This window comes from Oncorhynchus keta, chromosome 31, assembly GCF_023373465.1.
Source record: "Oncorhynchus keta strain PuntledgeMale-10-30-2019 chromosome 31, Oket_V2, whole genome shotgun sequence".
Lineage (NCBI taxonomy): Eukaryota > Metazoa > Chordata > Actinopteri > Salmoniformes > Salmonidae > Oncorhynchus > Oncorhynchus keta.
In genome coordinates this window covers 23,443,796-23,464,027 of record NC_068451.1, presented here as the reverse complement: position 1 = coordinate 23,464,027, position 20,232 = coordinate 23,443,796, and the positions used below count along the sequence as shown (strand labels likewise).

Here is a 20,232-nt window from a genome sequence, read left to right as displayed (position 1 = left end):
ATGGGGGCATGTCTTTCTGGAATGAAGACAAAGAGTAGAGGAATAGAGCTCGTCATTATGGAGTCATGGGGGCATGTCTTTCTGGAATGAAGACAAAGAGTAGAGGAATAGAGCTTGTCATTATGGAGTCATGGGGGCATGTCTTTCTGGAATGAAGACAAAGAGTAGAGGAATAGAGCTTGTCATTATGGAGTCATGGGGGCATGTCTTTCTGGAATGAGGGAAGAGTAGAGGAATAGAGCTTGTCATTATGGAGTCATGGGGGCATGCATGTCTTTCTGGAATGAGGGAAGAGTAGAGGAATAGAGCTTATCATTATGGAGTCATGGGGGCATGTCTTTCTGGAATGAGGGAAGAGTAGAGGAATAGAGCTTGTCATTATGGAGTCATGGGGGCATGTCTTTCTGGAATGAGGGAAGAGTAGAGGAATAGAGCTTGTCATTATGGAGTCATGGGGGCATGTCTTTCTGGAATGAGGGAAGAGTGGCCCCTCTCTGGTGGAGGAACTTGTCATTAGGGCTGAACATGTAGCCGGGGAAAGTAAAGTGGGGCAGATGAAGGGAAGGCAGATGTGACAGAGTTAAAATATGGAGAGTATCTTCTCAGATAATACAGCCCATGTGTCTACAAACACACAGACTCCTGCTGCACATACTAATGCCTAATACACCACTCCCCTCCCTCTCATTCTCTATCCTTCTCTTTACATTACCATCTCTGTTTCTGTGTCTCTGTCACTGCATCTTTTCCCTCTAACCCACCTCTCTCTCTTTTCATCTGTCCCTCTCTTTCCTCTTCATATCTCTCTCTCTTTTCATCTGTCCCTCTCTTTCCTCTTCATATCTCTCTCTCTTTTCATCTGCCCCTCTCTTTCCTCTTCATATCTCTCTCCTCTTCATCTGTCTCTCTCTTTCCTCTTCATATCTCTCTCCTCTTCATCTGTCCCTCTCTTTCCTCTTCATATCTCTCTCCTCTTCATCTGTCTCTCTCTTTCCTCTTCATATCTCTCTCCTCTTCATCTGTCTCTCTCTTTCCTCTTCATATCTCTCTCCTCTTCATCTGTCCCTCTCTTTCCTCTTCATATCTCTCTCCTCTTCATCTGTCCCTCTCTTTCCTCTTCATATCTCTCTCCTCTTCATCTGTCTCTCTCTTTCCTCTTCATATCTCTCTCCTCTTCATCTGTCTCTCTCTTTCCTCTTCATATCTCTCTCCTCTTCATCTGTCTCTCTCTTTCCTCTTCATATCTCTCTCCTCTTCATCTCTCTCCCTCTCTCGCTCCTCTTCATATCTCTCCTCTTCATGTCTCTCTCTTTCCTCTTCATATCTCTCTCTTCTTCATCTCTCTCTCTCTCTCTCGCTCCTCTTCATCTGTCTCTCTCTTTCCTCTTCATCTGTCTCTCTCTCTCACTCCTCTTCATATCTCTCTCCTCTTCATCTCTCTCTCTCTCTCTCTCTCTCTCGCTCCTCTTCATATCTCTCTCCTCTTCATCTCTCTCTCTCTTTCCTCTTCATCTGTCTCTCCTTTCTCCTCTTCATATCTCTCTCCTCTTCATATATCTCTTTATTTGTATCTCGCTCGCTCTCTATCTTTCTCTATCTCTCCTAGATAATCTGAAAGGAAGGCAGCTTCTCCATACAACATATAAGATGTTTATGACTGCGGCTGGTGTAGAAGGCGAGTGTGGACCACATCTCTCTCTCTCTCTCTCTCTCTCTCTCTCTCTCTCTCTCTCTCTCTCTCTCTCTCTCTCTCTCTCTCTCTCTCTCTCTCTCTCTCTCTCTCTCTCTCTCTCTCTCTCTCTCTCTCTCTCTCTCTCTCTCTCTCTCTCTCTCTCTCTCTCTCTCTCACACTCACACTCACACTCACACTTACACTTACACTTACACTTACACTCACACTCACACACACACACACACACACAGCCAATTGCAGCAGAATCGCAACCTGACTCACACACTGCAGTTGTTGGCATCTCATCTCTCTCTGGTAATGACGCCTTCTGATTATCATAGATATTAACCACTGCTTCAGCACCATACAGATAGCTCCCTGTCTCTGTGTAGGGTATGACTGCTGCTGCTATATGCAGCTCTGCAGTGCAGAACAGTGAAATATCCCTCTCTCTGTCTCTCCCTCTCCTCCCTCCTCCTCCCCTCAGTTGTCAGCCTTCTGTTCCACTGTATCTACTGGGGCCTGTATGCCAGAGATGGAGTGGGCAACGGCAGTCTCAAGATAATGGGTGAGTTTGATCATCACAAACACCCTGATAAAGGATGTAATCCAGAAACACCCTGATAAAGGATGTAATCCAGAAACACCCTGATAAAGGATGTAATGCAAAAACATCCTGATAAAAGATGTAATGCAGAAACACCCTGACAAAGGATGTATTCCAGAAACACCCTGATAAAGGATGTAATGCAGAAACACCCTGATAAAGGATGTAATGCGGAAACACCCTGATAAAGGATGTAATGAAGAAACACCCTGATAAAGGATGTAATGCAGAAACACCCTGATAAAGGATGTAATTCAGAAACACCCTGATAAAGGATGTAATTCAGAAACACCCTGATAAAGGATGTAATGCAGAAACACCCTGATAAAGGATGTAATGCAGAAACACCCTGATAAAGGATGTAAAGCAGAAACACCCTGATAAAGGATGTAATGCAGAAACACCCTGATAAAGGATGTAATGCAGAAACACCCTGATAAAGGATGTAATGCAGAAACACCCTGATAAAGGATGTAAAGCAGAAACACCCTGATAAAGGATGTAATGCAGAAACACCCTGATAAAGGATGTAAAGCAGAAACACCCTGATAAAGGATGTAATGCAGAAACACCCTGATAAAGGATGTAATGCAGAAACACCCTGATAAAGGATGTAAAGCAGAAACACCCTGATAAAGGATGTAATGCAGAAACACCCTGATAAAGGATGTAATGCAGAAACACCCTGATAAAGGATGTAATGCAGAAACACCCTGATAAAGGATGTAATGCAGAAACACCCTGATAAAGGATGTAAAGCAGAAACACCCTGATAAAGGATGTAATGCAGAAACACCCTGATAAAGGATGTAAAGCAGAAACACCCTGATAAAGGATGTAAAGCAGAAACTTTCCCACACAACCCATGCAGTGTAAGAGAGTGCACACGAGAGGATGAGTGTGTCCTTATTTGGGTGTGTGTTGTGAGGGTGTGCTGGAGTGAGTGAGTGACCTGATTTCAGGTTATGGTATGATGTTACATATTCAGATACTATAACCTACTTACAGTAATCTTTCTTTCACTCTGTGGGGTTCTCATTTTCTTCCCTCCTTCTCGCCATCTCTCTCTCTCTCTCCAGGGAAATTACTGTTCTCTGTCAGTTTCCTGGTGTTCCTGCTGATGCTGATCCTGCTGGGAAAAGGCTTCACTGTCACCAGGTAGGGAGTGTGTGTGTTTTTGTGTATGTCTCTCACACTGTGTCTGGTCTCAGGCCGTCTCACCTATGCTCTCAGGGTCAGAGCGACAGTAGCTGTCCCAGCCTTAATAACACCCTCTACCCTAGGGGACATGTCAGTCAAACTGCTTGTCTGGATTACAGGTTCAGTGCTTCATTACAATGTGTCTCAGGATTAAATCCTCCAGCCACTCTCTCTGTCTTACTCCTTCTAACTCGTACCAGTAGCCCAGTCTCTCTCTGTCTTACTCCTTCTAACTCGTACCAGTAGCCCAGTCTCTCTCTGTCTTACTCCTTCTAACTCGTACCAGTAGCCCAGTCTCTCTCTGTCTTACTCCTTCTAACTCGTCCCAGTAGCCCAGTCTCTCTCTGTCTTACTCCTTCTAACTCGTACCAGTAGCCCAGTCTCTCTCTGTCTTACTCCTTCTAACTCGGACCAGTAGCCCAGTCTCTCTCTGTCTTACTCCTTCTAACTCATACCAGTAGCCCAGTCTCTCTCTGTCTTACTCCTTCTAACTCGTACCAGTAGCCCAGGCTCTCTCTGTCTTACTCCTTCTAACTCGTACCATTAGCCCAGTCTCTCTCTGTCTTACTCCTTCTAACTCGTACCAGTAGCCGAGTCTTTCTCTGTCTTACTCCTTCTAAGTCGTACCAGTAGCCCAGTCTCTCTCTGTCTTACTCCTTCTAACTCGTACCAGTAGGTCAGTCTCTCTCTGTCTTACTCCTTCTAACTCGTACCAGTAGCCCAGTCTCTCTCTGTCTTACTCCTTCTAACTCGTACCATTAGCCCAGTCTCTCTCTGTCTTACTCCTTCTAACTCGTACCAGTAGCCCAGTCTCTCTCTGTCTTACGCCTTCTAACTCGTACCAGTAGCCCAGTCTCTCTCTGTCTTACTCCTTCTAACTCGTAACCAGTAGGCCAGTCTCTCTCTGTCTTACTCCTTCTAACTCGTAACCAGTAGGCCAGTCTCTCTCTGTCTTATTCCTTCTAACTCGTAACCAGTAGGCCAGTCTCTCTCTGTCTTACTCCTTCTAACTTGTAACCAGTAGCCCAGTCTCTCTCTGTCTTACTCCTTCTAACTCGTAACCAGTAGGCCAGTCTCTCTCTGTCTTATTCCTTCTAACTCGTAACCAGTAGGCCAGTCTCTCTCTGTCTTACTCCTTCTAACTCGTAACCAGTAGCCCAGTCTCTCTCTGTCTTACTCCTTCTAACTCGTAACCAGTAGGCCAGTCTCTCTCTGTCTTATTCCTTCTAACTCGTAACCAGTAGGCCAGTCTCTCTCTGTCTTACTCCTTCTAACTCGTAACCAGTAGCCCAGTCTCTCTCTGTCTTATTCCTTCTAACTCGTACCAGTAGGTCAGTCTCTCTCTGTCTTTCTCACTTCCTCTCACTCTACTTTCCCTGTTTCTCTTTCTCTTCCCGCTCTGCTCCTCTCTCATTGCCCTCTGTCTTTCTCCCTTTCTCTCTCACTATCTCATACAGTATAGTAGCTGTGACTTTATTAGAGCAGACCTTGTCATTATTGCTACATCTCTGAAATGTGGTGATGAATAGCCATTTAGATAAGCTGCCTGACTACACTGCACCATAAAGAGGGAATATGTGGCCAACCGTGTGTGTGAGTGCGTGTGTGTGTGTGTGTGTGTGTGTGTGTGTGTGTGTGTGTGTGTGTGTGTGTGTGTGCATACATGGGTGAGGAAATCCATCTCTGTTTGCAGGAGGAGAGTGTGTGTGTGTATTCATCTGTCTGTGTGAAAGCTAACCCCCCTGTGTGTATCCGTCTCTGTCAGGGCGAGGATCAGCCACAGTGGATCTGTCAAGCTGTCCATCTACATGACAGTCTACACCGTCACCTATATCATCCTCTTCATATACGAGGCAGAGGTACTGCAGTCTACACTACAGAACTGCTGCTGCTACACTCCTACTGTCCATGCTATAAGTGAAGGGCCAGTGTATGACGGTCTACGTTTCAACCGGGGATTCCTGTGTCCCACAACACTATGTTAGCCTACTGAGTTGAAGTCTAGGTATTAGCTCTAGGAGCTAGTCTTCAGGTCTCGGGCACGGTTACCCTGTTTGACCAATGATATCCAGTCTCTGGCCTGTGAAACTGAATACATAGCCCGCAAGCAGAGGCACTGTTAATGACCCAGTTGTAGAGAAGTGTCAATGACGCGGACACACACACACAAACAAACATACACATACGCACACATTTGTAGACACAGTCACCAACAAAAACGAGTAGATTTCACATCCCAACATGTCAGCAGACCACAGACTGTTACAACACATGCTGGGGAATGTATTGTAACACACGTCTCTGCTATTTGAGGGTAAAGTTAGTAGGTAGATTAGTAGGGTGCGGTCCATTAGAGTGGTTGTATGATGTAAGTGTGTGTGTGTCTCAGTTCTTTGACCCAGGTGAGGTGCTGTATGCATATGACAGCCCGGCGGGCTACGGTCTGATGGGTCTCCAGCTGCTGGCCTATGTGTGGTTCTGCTACGCAGTCCTGATCTCCCTCAAACACTACCCTGAGAAACAACCCTTCTACATCCCCTTCTTCACGGCATACACACTCTGGTGAGAGGACATAGCTCTGTCAGGTTCATCAACTTCATTCCCCTAAAAAGCATTGCATCCAATAAACTCCCCGTCTCCCTTATCTTTCCACTTCTCGCTTGCTCGTCTTAAATCCGTCCTCCTCCGCCTCTCCCTCTCGTTTCCTTTTGTCACTACTCCACCATATTCCTTTTTTCTCCTTCCTTCGTTTACATATCTCAATCTCTCCCTTCCCTATCTCTCTCTCCTCTTTCTCTCTTAATCGCTCTCCCTCATTAACTCTCTCCTCTCTCTCTCATTAACTCTCTCTCCGCTCTCTCCCTCATAAACTCTCTCTCCGCTCTCTCCCTCATAAACTCTCTCTCCGCTCTCTCCCTCATTAACTCTCTCCTCTCTCTCCCTCATTATCTCTCTCTCCTCTCTCTCCCTCATTATCTCTCTCTCCTCTCTCTCCCTCTGGCAGGTTTTTCGCGGTGCCCGTCATGGCTCTGATAGCTAACTTTGGCATCCCTCGCTGGGCACGGGAGAAGATCGTCAACGGCATCCAACTGGGAATCCACCTCTATGCTCACATCGTATTCCTCGTTAGTACCCTTCATCTCTCTACACACTCACACACAGGCATGCATGTGCCCACATACACACACTGCCTCACTGTAGACGTTAATTATCTCGAAGACCTCATCGCCCGCCTCGTTAGTAACCCCCTGCCCTCTACACGCAGGCACACACACACTCACCTCCCTTTTAAATATCTGTGAGTCATATCTCTCTGTCCTCATCGGCCTCTGCGTTAGTATACTCCCAAACCCAGACTTCTATACCAGACTGAGCCTCTCAGTCCCAGACTTCTGTACCAGACTGAGCCTCTCAGTCCCAGACTTCTGTACCAGACTGAGCCTCTCAGTCCCAGACTTCTATACCAGACTGAGCCTCTCGTTCCCAGACTTCTGTACCAGACTGAGCCTCTCAGTCCCAGACTTCTGTACCAGACTGAGCCTCTCTGTCCCAGACTTCTATACCAGACTGAGCCTCTCTGTCCCAGACTTCTATACCAGACTGAGCCTCTCTGTCCCAGACTTCTATACCAGACTGAGCCTCTCGTTCCCAGACTTCTGTACCAGACTGAGCCTCTCAGTCCCAGACTTCTGTACCAGACTGAGCCTCTCAGTCCCAGACTTCTGTACCAGACTGAGCCTCTCAGTCCCAGACTTCTGTACCAGACTGAGCCTCTCAGTCCCAGACTTCTGTACCAGACTGAGCCTCTCAGTCCCAGACTTCTATACCAGACTGAGCCTCTCAGTCCCAGACTTCTATACCAGACTGAGCCTCTCGTTCCCAGACTTCTGTACCAGACTGAGCCTCTCAGTCCCAGACTTCTGTACCAGACTGAGCCTCTCAGTCCCAGACTTCTGTACCAGACTGAGCCTCTCAGTCCCAGACTTCTGTACCAGACTGAGCCTCTCAGTCCCAGACTTCTGTACCAGACTGAGCCTCTCAGTCCCAGACTTCTGTACCAGACTGAGCCTCTCAGTCCCAGACTTCTGTACCAGACTGAGCCTTTGTGTATCAGTGTATGGAGAATACAGGGTAATATTTGTACAGGCAAAAGGCAATATTCTGAATATGATACATTCCTCCCATCCATCCCCTCTCCCCCTACTTGCCTCGCCACAGGCTATCACGCGGCCCTCTGCGGCCAATAAGAACTTCCCGTACCACGTGCGGACCTCTCAGATCGGGATCCTGCTGTCTAGTCCAAAGGCGGGTGTGGCGAGTGAGAGTTTCCCCCACCATGCCTATGGGAACAGCTCCTTCCTGGGCGACTCCCAGCCCAACTTCACAGAACTCTTCTCCATCCAGTCGGTGAGTTGATGTATGATCTGAGGAGGATCTAACTGATACTAAGGTACGATATAGTCCCTGTAACACTCCAGAGGTGTTAAAGCACAGAGGAAGTTGTCAGAGAAGGATGTGGTAACTGACATTGTGACAAATACAACCCAGCTTGACCTTTAACCTTTACCTCCCTCTCTCTTAGGGCCCAGTGAAGACGGTGGAGGAGACGGTGGCCCGGAAGGGACAGGAAGTGCAGAGGAACAGTGAGCATAAGATCATCACCACCACGGCCGACCTGTCGTTACCCACCTTCCCCCCACTCCCTCCCCCCATGCCCACCCACCTCCCCCGCCCTCCCCCTCCACAACTCCCCTCCCACTTCACCGAGTACTTCAGCATGCAGGGGGGAGGGGGCATGGGCACCAAGGCATGAGACAGACGGAGAGAAAGAAAGAGGGACACAGAGAGAAAGATCGAGAGGGAGGTGAAGATCCAGGTAGCATAGAAAACAGGTCAAGCTATGTATAGCCACGAGGGAAGGAGGGAGGGATATGAGGAGGAAGAGAAGGGGAAGTCATTATAAGCAGACATGTGGAATGGAAATCCTAAATGTCCCATTTTCACCTCTGAATGGGAAAAAGTCTGAATAAAGAAGAGGATATGGCTGTGAGTTAAAGTGCTGAGCTTGTAAAAGAAAAAAGAAGCAATAAATATTTGAACATGAGCAGGGAGAGAGGCACCGGGAGGGAGAGATGACAGAGTGGATGTAGCCTGACCAATAGAATGATAGGAGCGCACAGTGGAGACTGAACAAAACTCCTATGAACACTTTTATTCAAGACTTTATAAGGCATCAATGGAGGGGCTGAGGGAAACGTGTAAATAGCTGAAGAGAATGAGTTCCCATTACTCTAAAATAGTTGCAGTTTATATTACAAAAGGGATGTTTTTTTTCCATTGTCGAATTCCAAGTGGTGCTGTGACCATTGCAGTTCTCATGCCATTACATTGTACAAGAGTAAAATATTCACTCACATCCTGAAACATACATTTTTTTTTCATGTTTGACAGATGTTAACACAAAATGTAGAATTTCTCCATATAGAATATGTTGGGATGATTTATATTCTTATATATTCTCCAGGCTATAGGATTGATATACTGATGTTTAAGTGTACAATGTTCAGTTTACTGTGGACCCCTGAGGTACTGCTAAAACAAGCATGTACTCCCTGTCTCTAAACTGATTATACTCCATGTGTTCATACAGTGTGTGTGCCTGTTGTACCAAACTACTATACAATAGCTGTGTATATTTCATACCATATAGGCTACCGAGGTGTTAATGTCACTTCTTCTGGATCTCTATTGGAACCTTCTGGAACCTTATGTCATACTGTCCACAGACAACTGTTTTAACTCAGAATACTACTGTTCAGTTTTCACTGGAGTGCAAGATATTAGCTTGCTCTGAATGTAATTCCTTGATGTATGTAGACCTTGGTGAATGTATTAATGCAATAGAGCACAGGGAAAGGGGTGGTTTTAAAGTTAAATTATAATTTTTTACATAGAAATCATACTTATAGCTTGTTTTACTTTCAATTTCAGCCTCCATCCTTGACACATGATTTAAGGAGGGAAAGTTGTCCAGCGAGGATGTGAACTAACTTCACAATCACCCCCCCCCGACTAGTATGTAACGATGTCATGTCAAACCTGTACATGTCTGTCTGTATGGCCGTTTCCCTCAGTGAAGTTGTACATCTGATCTGATACTGCGTGAGGGGCTCATTGTTGTTTCTCCATAAGTAGGAACAGTAGTTCTTCCTGACCATGAAAAGTCCTGGGCCCATAAACAACTAAAGCAAACCTTTTAGAGTAACTGTGAAAGTAGTAGCACCAACGTCCTGTTTGTCCTGCATGAAGCACTTTAGTGTTCTCCTACTCTTAGTTTTCTGTTCTGCCATTTATTTCAAAGTGACTTTGAATAGCGCTTTAATCTGGATCATACGTATCCACACACTACATCCAATGATATTCCGGTATCAAATATACAAATGTTACCTGTAGATATGTTCATATTAATCAATGTCATCAAGTGTCATTATCAGACATATAAAATGTACATGATCTGAATAATATTAAGTTGATTAATGAAATAGCCTAATGATATCAATGTAAGGGAGGGAGGGGGGTATTCACAAGACTGTGTCAAGGCCAATTTACCACCTGTTCTAAGAAATAGAAGTAATCAATTACATTTTTTTTTATAACTTGTTAATATCTGAGTATGAAACATGCAAGTCTCTTTAATCATTTTTAAATCCAATCTGTAAAAAAAAATGGTGTGGGAGAAAGAATGGTGGTTAATTGACTGTTTCCAATGGTTTAATTAATAGCCCTTTACTACAGAAAGACAATGTCTGGAGTAGGCTTGGGTTGGTCAGACTGGTACTGCACATGTTATGTACATGAGAACATACAGTCAAAGGTATAATGTAGTCTGTAAAAAAGAATGACACTTGAATTAGATTGTTCTGGTGTTCTAAAGGTTGTCTCTGTAGGCGTATATATATTTGTCTCTATTGCCATTACAGTCCACTGTTGTCCATGGTTACGGATGCCATTACTTGACTGAATAGATTTTGACAGACAGGTTCCAGTCATTCTGTACAACAAGCTGCATGATCAACGTATCTATGGTATTTGTCTATTATACACAGACGCAAGTAGAAGAGCAACGGGAGATGAGTGAGGGTTTTATATGCATGACAGACAACAGCACAGCTTCCTGGGTATTTAGAAGGGTCTGGTTAAGAGCACATTACTGAAGCACTGTTAGAAATGAATGCATTTTAATGGTGTCAAATTAGGATATTCTGAATACGCTGTACATAAACTTTTTGCCAAATTAAAATGGTTGGTTTTACTAGAGGCCTGGTCTGTTTCTTTCATACCTTGGCCACAGTGTGAATGTGTAATGTGATGTAGAAGGGCAAGGGCATTCGTCCAAAACATCTACTCCATCTTGGTACAGTACAATTATTTTCTGGAACCTCACACTTGGAGCGCTTACAGGCAAGTGGCAAAGGAGAGCTGGTCCAATTGAATGGAATTGCAATAGGTTTGGGGTCATTTTGGCAAGTAGTTACCAGAATGTAAAAACCAACCTCTACAGCAGCTCTTAATAAAAAGACAGTTTGAATCTAAACAAATAGAATGGATGGGGAAGCTCATGATGAGTGTGTGATTATGTCTGGCTGAAGGTAGTTGCTTTCATAAAACATCCTGCCTCTATTTGCCACTGTGTTTATTCTGAATCAGTAGAGAGATTTAAAAACAGGACATCAACCATGATGATAATGAACAGTTTGGGGGACATGTTTCTGAACCGGTAAAGAGATTAAAAACAGGACGATAATGAACAGTTTGGGGGACATGTTTCTGAACCGGTAAAGAGATTAAAAACAGGACATCAACCATGATGATAATGAACAGTTTGGGGGACATGTTTCTGAACCGGTAAAGAGATTAAAAACAGGACATCAACCATGATGATAATGAACAGTTTGGGGGACATGTTTCTGAACCGGTAAAGAGATTAAAAACAGGACGATAATGAACAGTTTGGGGGACATGTTACTGAACCGGTAGAGATTAAAAACAGGACATCAACCATGATGATAATGAACAGTTTGGGGGACATGTTTCTGAACCGGTAAAGAGATTAAAAACAGGACGATAATGAACAGTTTGGGGGACATGTTACTGAACCGGTAGAGATTAAAAACAGGACGATAATGAACAGTTTGGGGGACATGTTACTGAACCGGTAGAGATTAAAAACAGGACATCAACCATGATGATAATGAACAGTTTGGGGGACATGTTTCTGAACCGGTAGAGAGATTAAAAACAGGACATCAACCATGATGATAATGAACAGTTTGGGGGACATGTTTCTGAACCGGTAAAGAGATTAAAAACAGGACATCAACCATGATGATAATGAACAGTTTGGGGGACATGTTTCTGAACCGGTAAAGAGATTAAAAACAGGACGATAATGAACAGTTTGGGGGACATGTTACTGAACCGGTAGAGATTAAAAACAGGACATCAACCATGATGATAATGAACAGTTTGGGGGACATGTTTCTGAACCGGTAGAGAGATTAAAAACAGGACATCAACCATGATGATAATGAACAGTTTGGGGGACATGTTTCTGAACCGGTAGAGAGATTAAAAACAGGACATCAACCATGATGATAATGAACAGTTTGGGGGACATGTTTCTGAACCGGTAGAGAGATTAAAAACAGGACATCAACCATGATGATAATGAACAGTTTGGGGGACATGTTTCTGAACCGGTAGAGAGATTAAAAACAGGACATCAACCATGATGATAATGAACAGTTTGGGGGACATGTTTCTGAACCGGTAAAGAGATTAAAAACAGGACATCAACCATGATGATAATGAACAGTTTCGGGGACATGCTTCTGAACCGGTAGAAGGGATAATAACAGCATATCAAACCTGTTTGATTTAAGCATATCTGTTAAACTCACATTAGTGCCATAAACAGAACGTGTAACATTGTCAAACAATCACATTTATTTTGTGGGGTCAAATACTGTAGCCAGACATCTAAAAACTGTAATACATGTGATGTCAGTGTGTGGCTGGTTGCATTATGCCTCAACCTTGGCTGCTGCCTGCTGTGCCCACTGTTCTCTGTAGCCTTTGAGGAGCTGGTTGATTAGCGTGAGTTCATTGTCTCGCTTGGTGGTCTGGAGAGGTGGGAACGGGTTGCCTTTATACTCCAGCACGGCCATAGCAGCCTTGTCCAGGTTCTCCCTGTTGGGAATGCGGGCCATCCGGGTGTAGGCTTTGGGCTGGGTCTCAAACCTGGGAGCCAGGACCTTGAAGAGCTTTGGGATCAGGTCCTTTTCCTTAAACCACAGGAGAGAGAGACGGGATGATGACTGACTGAAAGAACTAGGAACACACTCATACTAATCTGGTAGATAATAGTACAACAAAGCTGGGGACATTGGGACGGTCTGACTTGGTCTGAGTAGATTAAAATACTAACAAAGATCATAAAGAACATTTACTGTGAGCCAGAAATTTGCCATTTTCATCGCTTTCTCGTCAGTCTCCCTTCTTGGCATAGTCAATCAACTGCAAAACAACATAACATTGGTCAACAACGTCACAAGCTGTCAAAACTACACAGTAGCCTACTAAACAGGGATGATTTTTTTATTATTATTTTTTAACCTTTATTTAACCAGGCAAGTCAGTTAAGAACATATTCTTATTTTCAATGACGGCCTGGGAACAATGACTGCCTGTTCAGGGGCAGAACAGGGGCAGAACGACAGAACGACCTTGTCAGCTCGGGGGTTTGAACTCACAACCTTCCGGTTACTAGTCCAGCGCTCTAACCACTAGGCTACGCTGCCGCCCATTGAGAAGTAGCTGACTAAATCAAATAAATACAACCATGGAGTTAAATGAAAAAGTATGGATTTCAGCAAACAAAGGCACACATCTACATAGGACAACCATAGGTACACGGTAAGCGTTTCATCATTTACTATTGATCTTGGGCAAATCAATGTAGTCAGAGCTGAATTTCACAAAGCCAGGACTCTGCTCAACTCCATAGTTCATCAGAAACTTCCTTCACAATGGGAGTCGAGTTTAGTCAACTAGTGGAGTAGCCCAAAGGCTGGCAGATCAGAATAGAGTCGCTTCATCTTACTGTCCAAAGGGAATCTATGTAGCCAGCTATACACTCATATCCCCTATGGACCGGGTTGTACATAACATTCTCCATTCAAGTTGCAAAGGAGTCGATTACCTCCTTAACTCGATTTAATGGCGAGAAGGTGGAAAAAACATACTGTAATGAAACAGCTGGGAGCAGGTCTCGAACCCTCCGGCTCGGCGCTCTATCGACTGTGCCGCAAAAGCATGCTCGTGCGGTCGTTACACTACTCCCTCCTTTTCAAAGATAGCGTCCTCGCGACTCTACGTCTTACAGGAACGCGCACTGTCCTGGATGCAAGGTCTGATCACTTCTGACACCAATGTAATGAAACAGACAGGGAGCAGGTCTCGAACCGTCGACCTTCTTGCCCGAAGTCCGGCGCGCTATCGACTGTGCCGCAAAAGCATGCTCGTGCGGCAGGGTCGATTTCTGCGCATATAAACCCAGTGTCTTAACAATACTTTCTTTATGAAATACAATTTTCGCCATGTTCCGGCTGTTGCCAATCAGGTTGAAGCAGTCTATTATTTTCACCCCTGGTCTGATTGGCTGAAGGGGTATAGACGTATAGCCGGCTGCATACATTCCTTTTGGACGGTAAAATGAAACGACTCAATATCGCCATCAGCCAGCCTTTGAATTACTGGAGAAGCAACTTTGTTGAGCTGCGTAAAAAGGTAACGTTACCATGTAACATGTCCTCACCTTTTCAGCATAGAATCGAACTTCGTCTGCTCTGCCTCGGGTGGTCTCTATCCTCTCGTGTCGAACGAGGCCGGTAAGAATGTTCCGAAGCATGTTTACCGAGACCCATTTTACGGGCCACCCGGCCATGGGATATCAACATCTGAATATTGACGCGCATCTTGTCGAGTTCCGACGCCTACAAAGAGGCTAGAAAGAAAAAAGGAATCAAGCCGGCCTTCAAAAATGTAAACCGATGTTTCTAACGAAGGTTATCTTCCGTTATTCTCGTTTAAATTAGGTTTATGTGATCATTAATACATCCCCGAGGTCGCTTAATAACGTGACAACTTTGACACTGCAGGTGCATCAGTTATCTCAGTCTGTGTGGGTGAAAACTTTTCCACTTTAGGATTAAATCGTTCCGCCTCAAATGTATTATATTGGTCATTAATTAATTCATTGTTGTTTTGCTATTAGATATCAGGTCTTTCTATGTTGCGTAGAGATATTTCAAAATGTAAAAAAAAGGTTAATTTCTGATTAGGAAATGTAATCGGAAATAAGTGTACATATTTAAATGACCTATTTACGATATATGATGACAAATAGCATAGATATACAGTACCAGTCAAAATGTTGAACACACCTACTCATTTTATTTACATGTACTATTTTCTACATTGTAGATTAATAGTGAAGACATCAACTATGAAAAAACAAAAAAGTGTTAAACAAATCAAATCAAGATAGATTTTAGATTCTTCAAAGTAGCCAACCTTTGCCTTGATGGCAGCTCTGCACACTCTTGGAATTCTCTCAACCAGCTTCACGTGGAATGCTTTTCCAAACATCTTGAAGGAGTTCCCACATATGCTGAGCACTTTTTGGCTGCTTTTCTTTCACTCTGCTTTCCAACACATCCCAAACCATCTCAATTGAGTTTAGGTTGGGTGATTGTGGAGGCCAGGTCATCTGATGCAGCACTCCATCACTCTCCTTCTTTGTCAAATAGCCCTTACACAGCCTGGAAGTGTGTTTTGGGTCATTGACCTGTTGATAAACAAATGATAGTCCCACTAAGGGCAAACCAGATGGGATGGCGTATCGCTGCAGAATGCTGTAGTAGCCATGCTGGTTAAGTGTGTCTTGAATTATAAATAAATCACAGACAATGTCACCAGCAAAGCACCCCCACATCATCACACCTCCTCCTCCATGCTTCACTGTGGGAACCATAAATGTGGAGATTATCCGTTCACCTACTCTGCGTCTCACAAAGACAAGCGGTTGGAACCAAAAATCTCACATTTTGACTCCTCAGACCAAAATACAGATTTCCACTGATCTAATGTTCATTGCTCGTGTTTCTTGTCCCAACCAAGTCTCTTCTTATTATTGTTGTCCTTTAGTAACAGACACATCTCAACATCAACTGTTCAGAGGAGACTGTGACTGTGAATCAGGCCTTCATGGTCGAATTGTGGTTTCTTTTCCACAATTCGACCATGAAGGCCTGATTCACACAGTCTCCTCTGAACAGTTGATGTTGAGATGTGTCTGTTACTAAAGGACTTGCTTTATTGATACATATCAAATGGTTAAGGTAGGGTACCATGACACAATGAATTCACCCCCTGTATCCTTTAGAAAGAAAAACAGTATATTCTTGATCCATACTTTAACAATTTGCTAGTGGTTCCTAGTTTCTCCGGTGTTTACTAGTAAAACTATTTGACATGAGAAGATAGAATACCTTTACAAAGATTTCTAAGGACAGTGAAAGTACAAACACAACAGAAAAAGGATTTTTGTGTTAAATGCTTTATTTGTCATGAAAACTTATGTGGATATTGAACTGTACAGGATGTTGTAGAGGTGTGGGACTATTGAATGACCAAAGCTAGGATCAGACTTAGTAGGTGGCCATGGTGCTGGTCAGCCAGTCATTAAAGATGCACACCTAGAGAAGGAGAAGGGAGACATCAGTGGACACAGGGCCAAGTCACTGTAAACCTGGGATAAAGTTGGTATTAGAGCTGGGGTGAAGTTGGTATTATTGAAGTTAGAAACATGTAGTTGTGACAGGGATGAGCCAGTGGTCTAATTAAGGCTTTATCCCACAAACTTAGCAGCAGAAGCCTATATTCTTACCATGGCATAGACACCGTGGTTATCAGTGCTGGGCACAGCCTTATCCCCAGGACACAATACCCTGAAGCTGACCGTTGCACACCACGGGGCCACCGGAGTCACCCTGAGAGAGAGACAATGAGAGATTTACTTCACTGTTTCTCTATACTGTATTTTCGGTCAGACAACAACCACCCGAGCCACTGCCTGTTCACCCCGCTATCATCCAGAAGGCGAGGTCAGTAGCAGGGACCGAGAGACTGAAAAACAGCTTCTATCTCAAGGCCATCAGACTGTTAAACAGCCACCACTAACATTGAGTGGCTGCTGCCAACATACTGACTCAACTCCAGCCACTTTAATGATGGAAATGGATGTAAAAATGTATCACTAGCCACTTTAAACAATGCCACTTAATATGTTTACATACCCTACATTACTCATTTCATATGTATATACTGTACTCTATATCATCTACTGCATCTTGCCATCTTTATGTAAGACATGTATCACTAGCCACTTTAAACTATGCCACTTTATGTTTATATACCCTACATTACTCATGTATATACTTTACTCTATACCATCTACTGTATCTTGCCTATGCTGTTCTGTACCATCACTCATTCATATATCTTTATGTACATATTATTTATCCCTTTACACTTGTGTGTATAAGGTAGTAGTTGTGGAATTGTTAGGTTAGATTACTCGTTTGTTATTACTGCACTGTCGGGACTAGAAGCACAAGCATTACGCTACACTCTCATTAACATCTGCTAACCATGTGTATGTGACAAATAACATTTGATTTGATTTAATAGTTTTGATAAGCTGGTCAGTAGTACCTGGCAAGAGTCCAGCACAGAACATGGCGTTAGTGATCATACCTGACCAAGTATGTTTTACAACAGCCCCAAAATACATGAACGTGTTGCCATTATTGCTGCACTCACTGGAGTGTAACCTTTGACCCAGGTTCTGCACTCACTGGAGCTCATGATGTTGCCCCATCCAGAGACGGTACACATGGTGCCCGCGGGGGCACAGCTGCTGGGCAGAGCAACGGGCTTGATCAGCATGATGTCATTGTCCATGTTGTAGGAGCTGTAGTTGGGGTGGGGGATGACGTGGGAAGAAGAGATGAACTGCTCCTTACCTTCAGTCCTGTCAACGTTGTTCTCGCCCAGACACACCTCCACACAGCTTAGGGAGAACGAGGGAAAGGAAAGTCTTTCATCACTTGATGGTGTTTTGTGCTGAGCCTTGGGGTGCAGGTGAAGTGAACTGCATGATATCTGGATGATAGGATGTTGTTAAACCATGACAGACATGTAAATAACCTTGTACATGCCTGGGAGTGTGCGAGCCGGAACGTCTCATAGGAACAGGAGCCTATCTCCTGTTTCTGTAAGGTGAGGCAGCTTGATGTACCAATACACATATTGAATGTATTCATTAAATGTAAGTCTTACTCCTCTATAAGCACATAGGATACTTCAGGTACAGTTGAAGTCGGAAGTTTACATACACTTAGGTTGGAGTCATTAAAACTCATTTATCAACCACTCCACAAAATTCTTGTTAACAAACTATAGTTTTGGCAAGTGGGTTAGGACATCTACTTTGTGCATGACACAGGTAATTTGTCCAACAGTTGTTTACAGACAGATTATTTCACTTATAATTCACTGTATCACAATTCCAGTGTGTCAGAAGTTTACATACACTAAGTTGACTGTGCCTTTTTAAACAGCTTGGAAAATTCCAGAAAATTATGTCATGGCTTTAGAAGCTTCTGATAGGCTAGTTTACCTCATTTGAGTCAATTGGAGGTGTACCTGTGGATGTATTTCAAGGCCTACCATCAAACTCAGTGCCTCTTTGCTTGACTTCATGGGGAAAATCAAAAGAAATCAGCCAAGACCTCAGAAAAAAATTGTAGACCTCCACAAGTCTGGTTCATCCTTAGGAGCAGTTTCCAAATGCCTGAAAGTACCACGTTCATCTGTACAAACAATAGTACACAAGTATAAACACCATGGGATAACGCAGCCGTCATACCGCTCAGGAAGGAGACGCGTTCTGTCTCCTAGAGATGAATGTGCTTTGGTGCGAAAAGTGCAAATTCATCCCAGAACATTTACATTTACATTTAAGTAATTTAGCAGACGCTCTTATCCAGAGCGACTTACAAATTGAACAACCGCAAAGGACCTTGTGAAGATGCTGGAGGAAACAAGTACAAAAGTATCTATATCCACAGTAAAATGAGTCCTATATTAACATAACCTGAAAGGCTGCTCAGCAAGGAAGAAGCCACTGCTCCAAAACCACCATAAAAAAAAGCCTGAGGAGAGTGCATCATTTTATACATGGCAAGTTATTAATAAACATATTAGGCACATTTGGGCAGTCTTGACACATTTTATATTATTTAACAGAAATGCAATGGTTCATTGGATCAGACTAAAACTTTGCACATACACTGCTGCCAACTAGTGGACAAAATCTAAATTGCACCTGGACTGGAATAATACATTATGGCCTTTCTCTTGCATTTCAAAGATGATGGTACAAAAAAATACAAGTGTTTTTTTTTTCTTCTTTGTATTATCTTTTACAGATCTATTCTGTTATATTCTCCTTCATTCCTTCCACATTTCCACAAACTTCAAAGTGTTTCCTTTCAAATGGTACCAAGAATATGCATATCCTTGCTTCAGGGCCTGAGCTACAGGCAGTTAGATGTCGGTATGTAATTTTAGGCAAAAAAATGTTAAAGGGTTGTATCCTTTTTTTATGAGCATGGCCTTATTTCTATTACAGCATATTGGATGACTGTCATTCATATTCCATTCATCTATCTTAATGTAACAGCGATAGGTTAAAAGGCTACTACTACATGATACTCAAATGTCTCTATACCCATCATGAGATTGCTACAACCTAGTCTATAAATGAAAGTTTACATTGTAGGTGCATAGGTTGAGAGAAATTTGAGTTATCAAGGTGACAGACGTCGACACATTCAACACTGCCTTGCCTGCATCTAGGGATGTGGACATACATTTAGGGTTATGGTTGAGCCAGGATGTGGACATGAAGTTAGGGTTATGGTTAGAGTTATGGGTAAGGGTTGGCCGGGGTGTAGACTAGTGTCAACCACAGGAGATTATGGCACCTTAATTGGAGATTGTGAGATCAGGAGATCGTGGCACCTTACTCTATTAGTGTAATGGTATCAAATACATCAAACACATGGTTTCCATTTACTCTGTTCCAGCCATTATTATGAGCCGTCCTCCCGTCCTGAACTCATGGTCATATAAGGTATACAGAGTTTATTTTTAAGACAGCCTTGTATGACTTTTCAACAAAACCCCATAAATCCAGTTTGCTTGTTTACAAAGCTACATTTGGCCTTGTGAGCAGCAAAGTTGTGTTTGTCGACTTCTCCAAGAGAATACCACCGTGTGAACCACACAGCTGTGTTGCAGTCATGTTGAGGTCAAGATACAGTCTGAACTGCAGAGAATACTGGCCATCTCAAACTGGCAGTTGTAGTGCACTGTACATGTATCACTGTCTCCTGTAAGAATTTCAATCAAATGCAGATGGTAAGAACCTGCACAAAAAAAGGAAAATTAATATTTAGCTTCATGCTGCCTTTAGGGACAACTTTATACCAATCCTTGATGGAAAATGCTGTGTCGTAATGCTGACCTTGGCAGTGCACCTTTTGCCTCTGATTGGATTTCTGTT

At 43.5% G+C, this 20,232-nt stretch overlaps 1 protein-coding gene and 2 pseudogenes across 2 annotated transcripts in view; 1 reads left to right on the top strand and 2 right to left on the bottom strand.

Annotated features, from left to right (window-relative positions):
* The window catches only part of LOC118371310 (transmembrane protein 145-like), a 53,723-nt gene extending 42,927 nt beyond the window's left edge, over positions 1–10,796 (top strand). Inside the window, exons 8-16 of one of the 2 annotated variants that reach the window (XM_052489982.1) lie at positions 1,607–1,675; positions 2,160–2,240; positions 3,359–3,437; positions 5,245–5,338; positions 5,869–6,041; positions 6,484–6,604; positions 7,698–7,886; positions 8,062–8,122; positions 9,471–10,796. In XM_052489982.1, coding sequence (XP_052345942.1) covers positions 1,607–1,675; positions 2,160–2,240; positions 3,359–3,437; positions 5,245–5,338; positions 5,869–6,041; positions 6,484–6,604; positions 7,698–7,886; positions 8,062–8,122; positions 9,471–9,490 — 887 coding nt within the window. In that variant the 3' untranslated portion in view covers positions 9,491–10,796. Of the gene's footprint in view, positions 1–1,606; positions 1,676–2,159; positions 2,241–3,358; positions 3,438–5,244; positions 5,339–5,868; positions 6,042–6,483; positions 6,605–7,697; positions 7,887–8,061 lie in introns of both variants that reach the window. The other variant, XM_052489981.1, reaches the window with a different exon arrangement.
* Positions 10,797–11,157: 361 nt separating this feature from the next.
* Positions 11,158–14,734, bottom strand: LOC118375771 (39S ribosomal protein L17, mitochondrial-like; annotated as a pseudogene).
* A 1,502-nt stretch (positions 14,735–16,236) lies between these two features.
* LOC118375785 (trypsin-2-like) lies at positions 16,237–17,911 on the bottom strand (annotated as a pseudogene).
* Between the last annotated feature and the right edge of the window lie 2,321 nt (positions 17,912–20,232).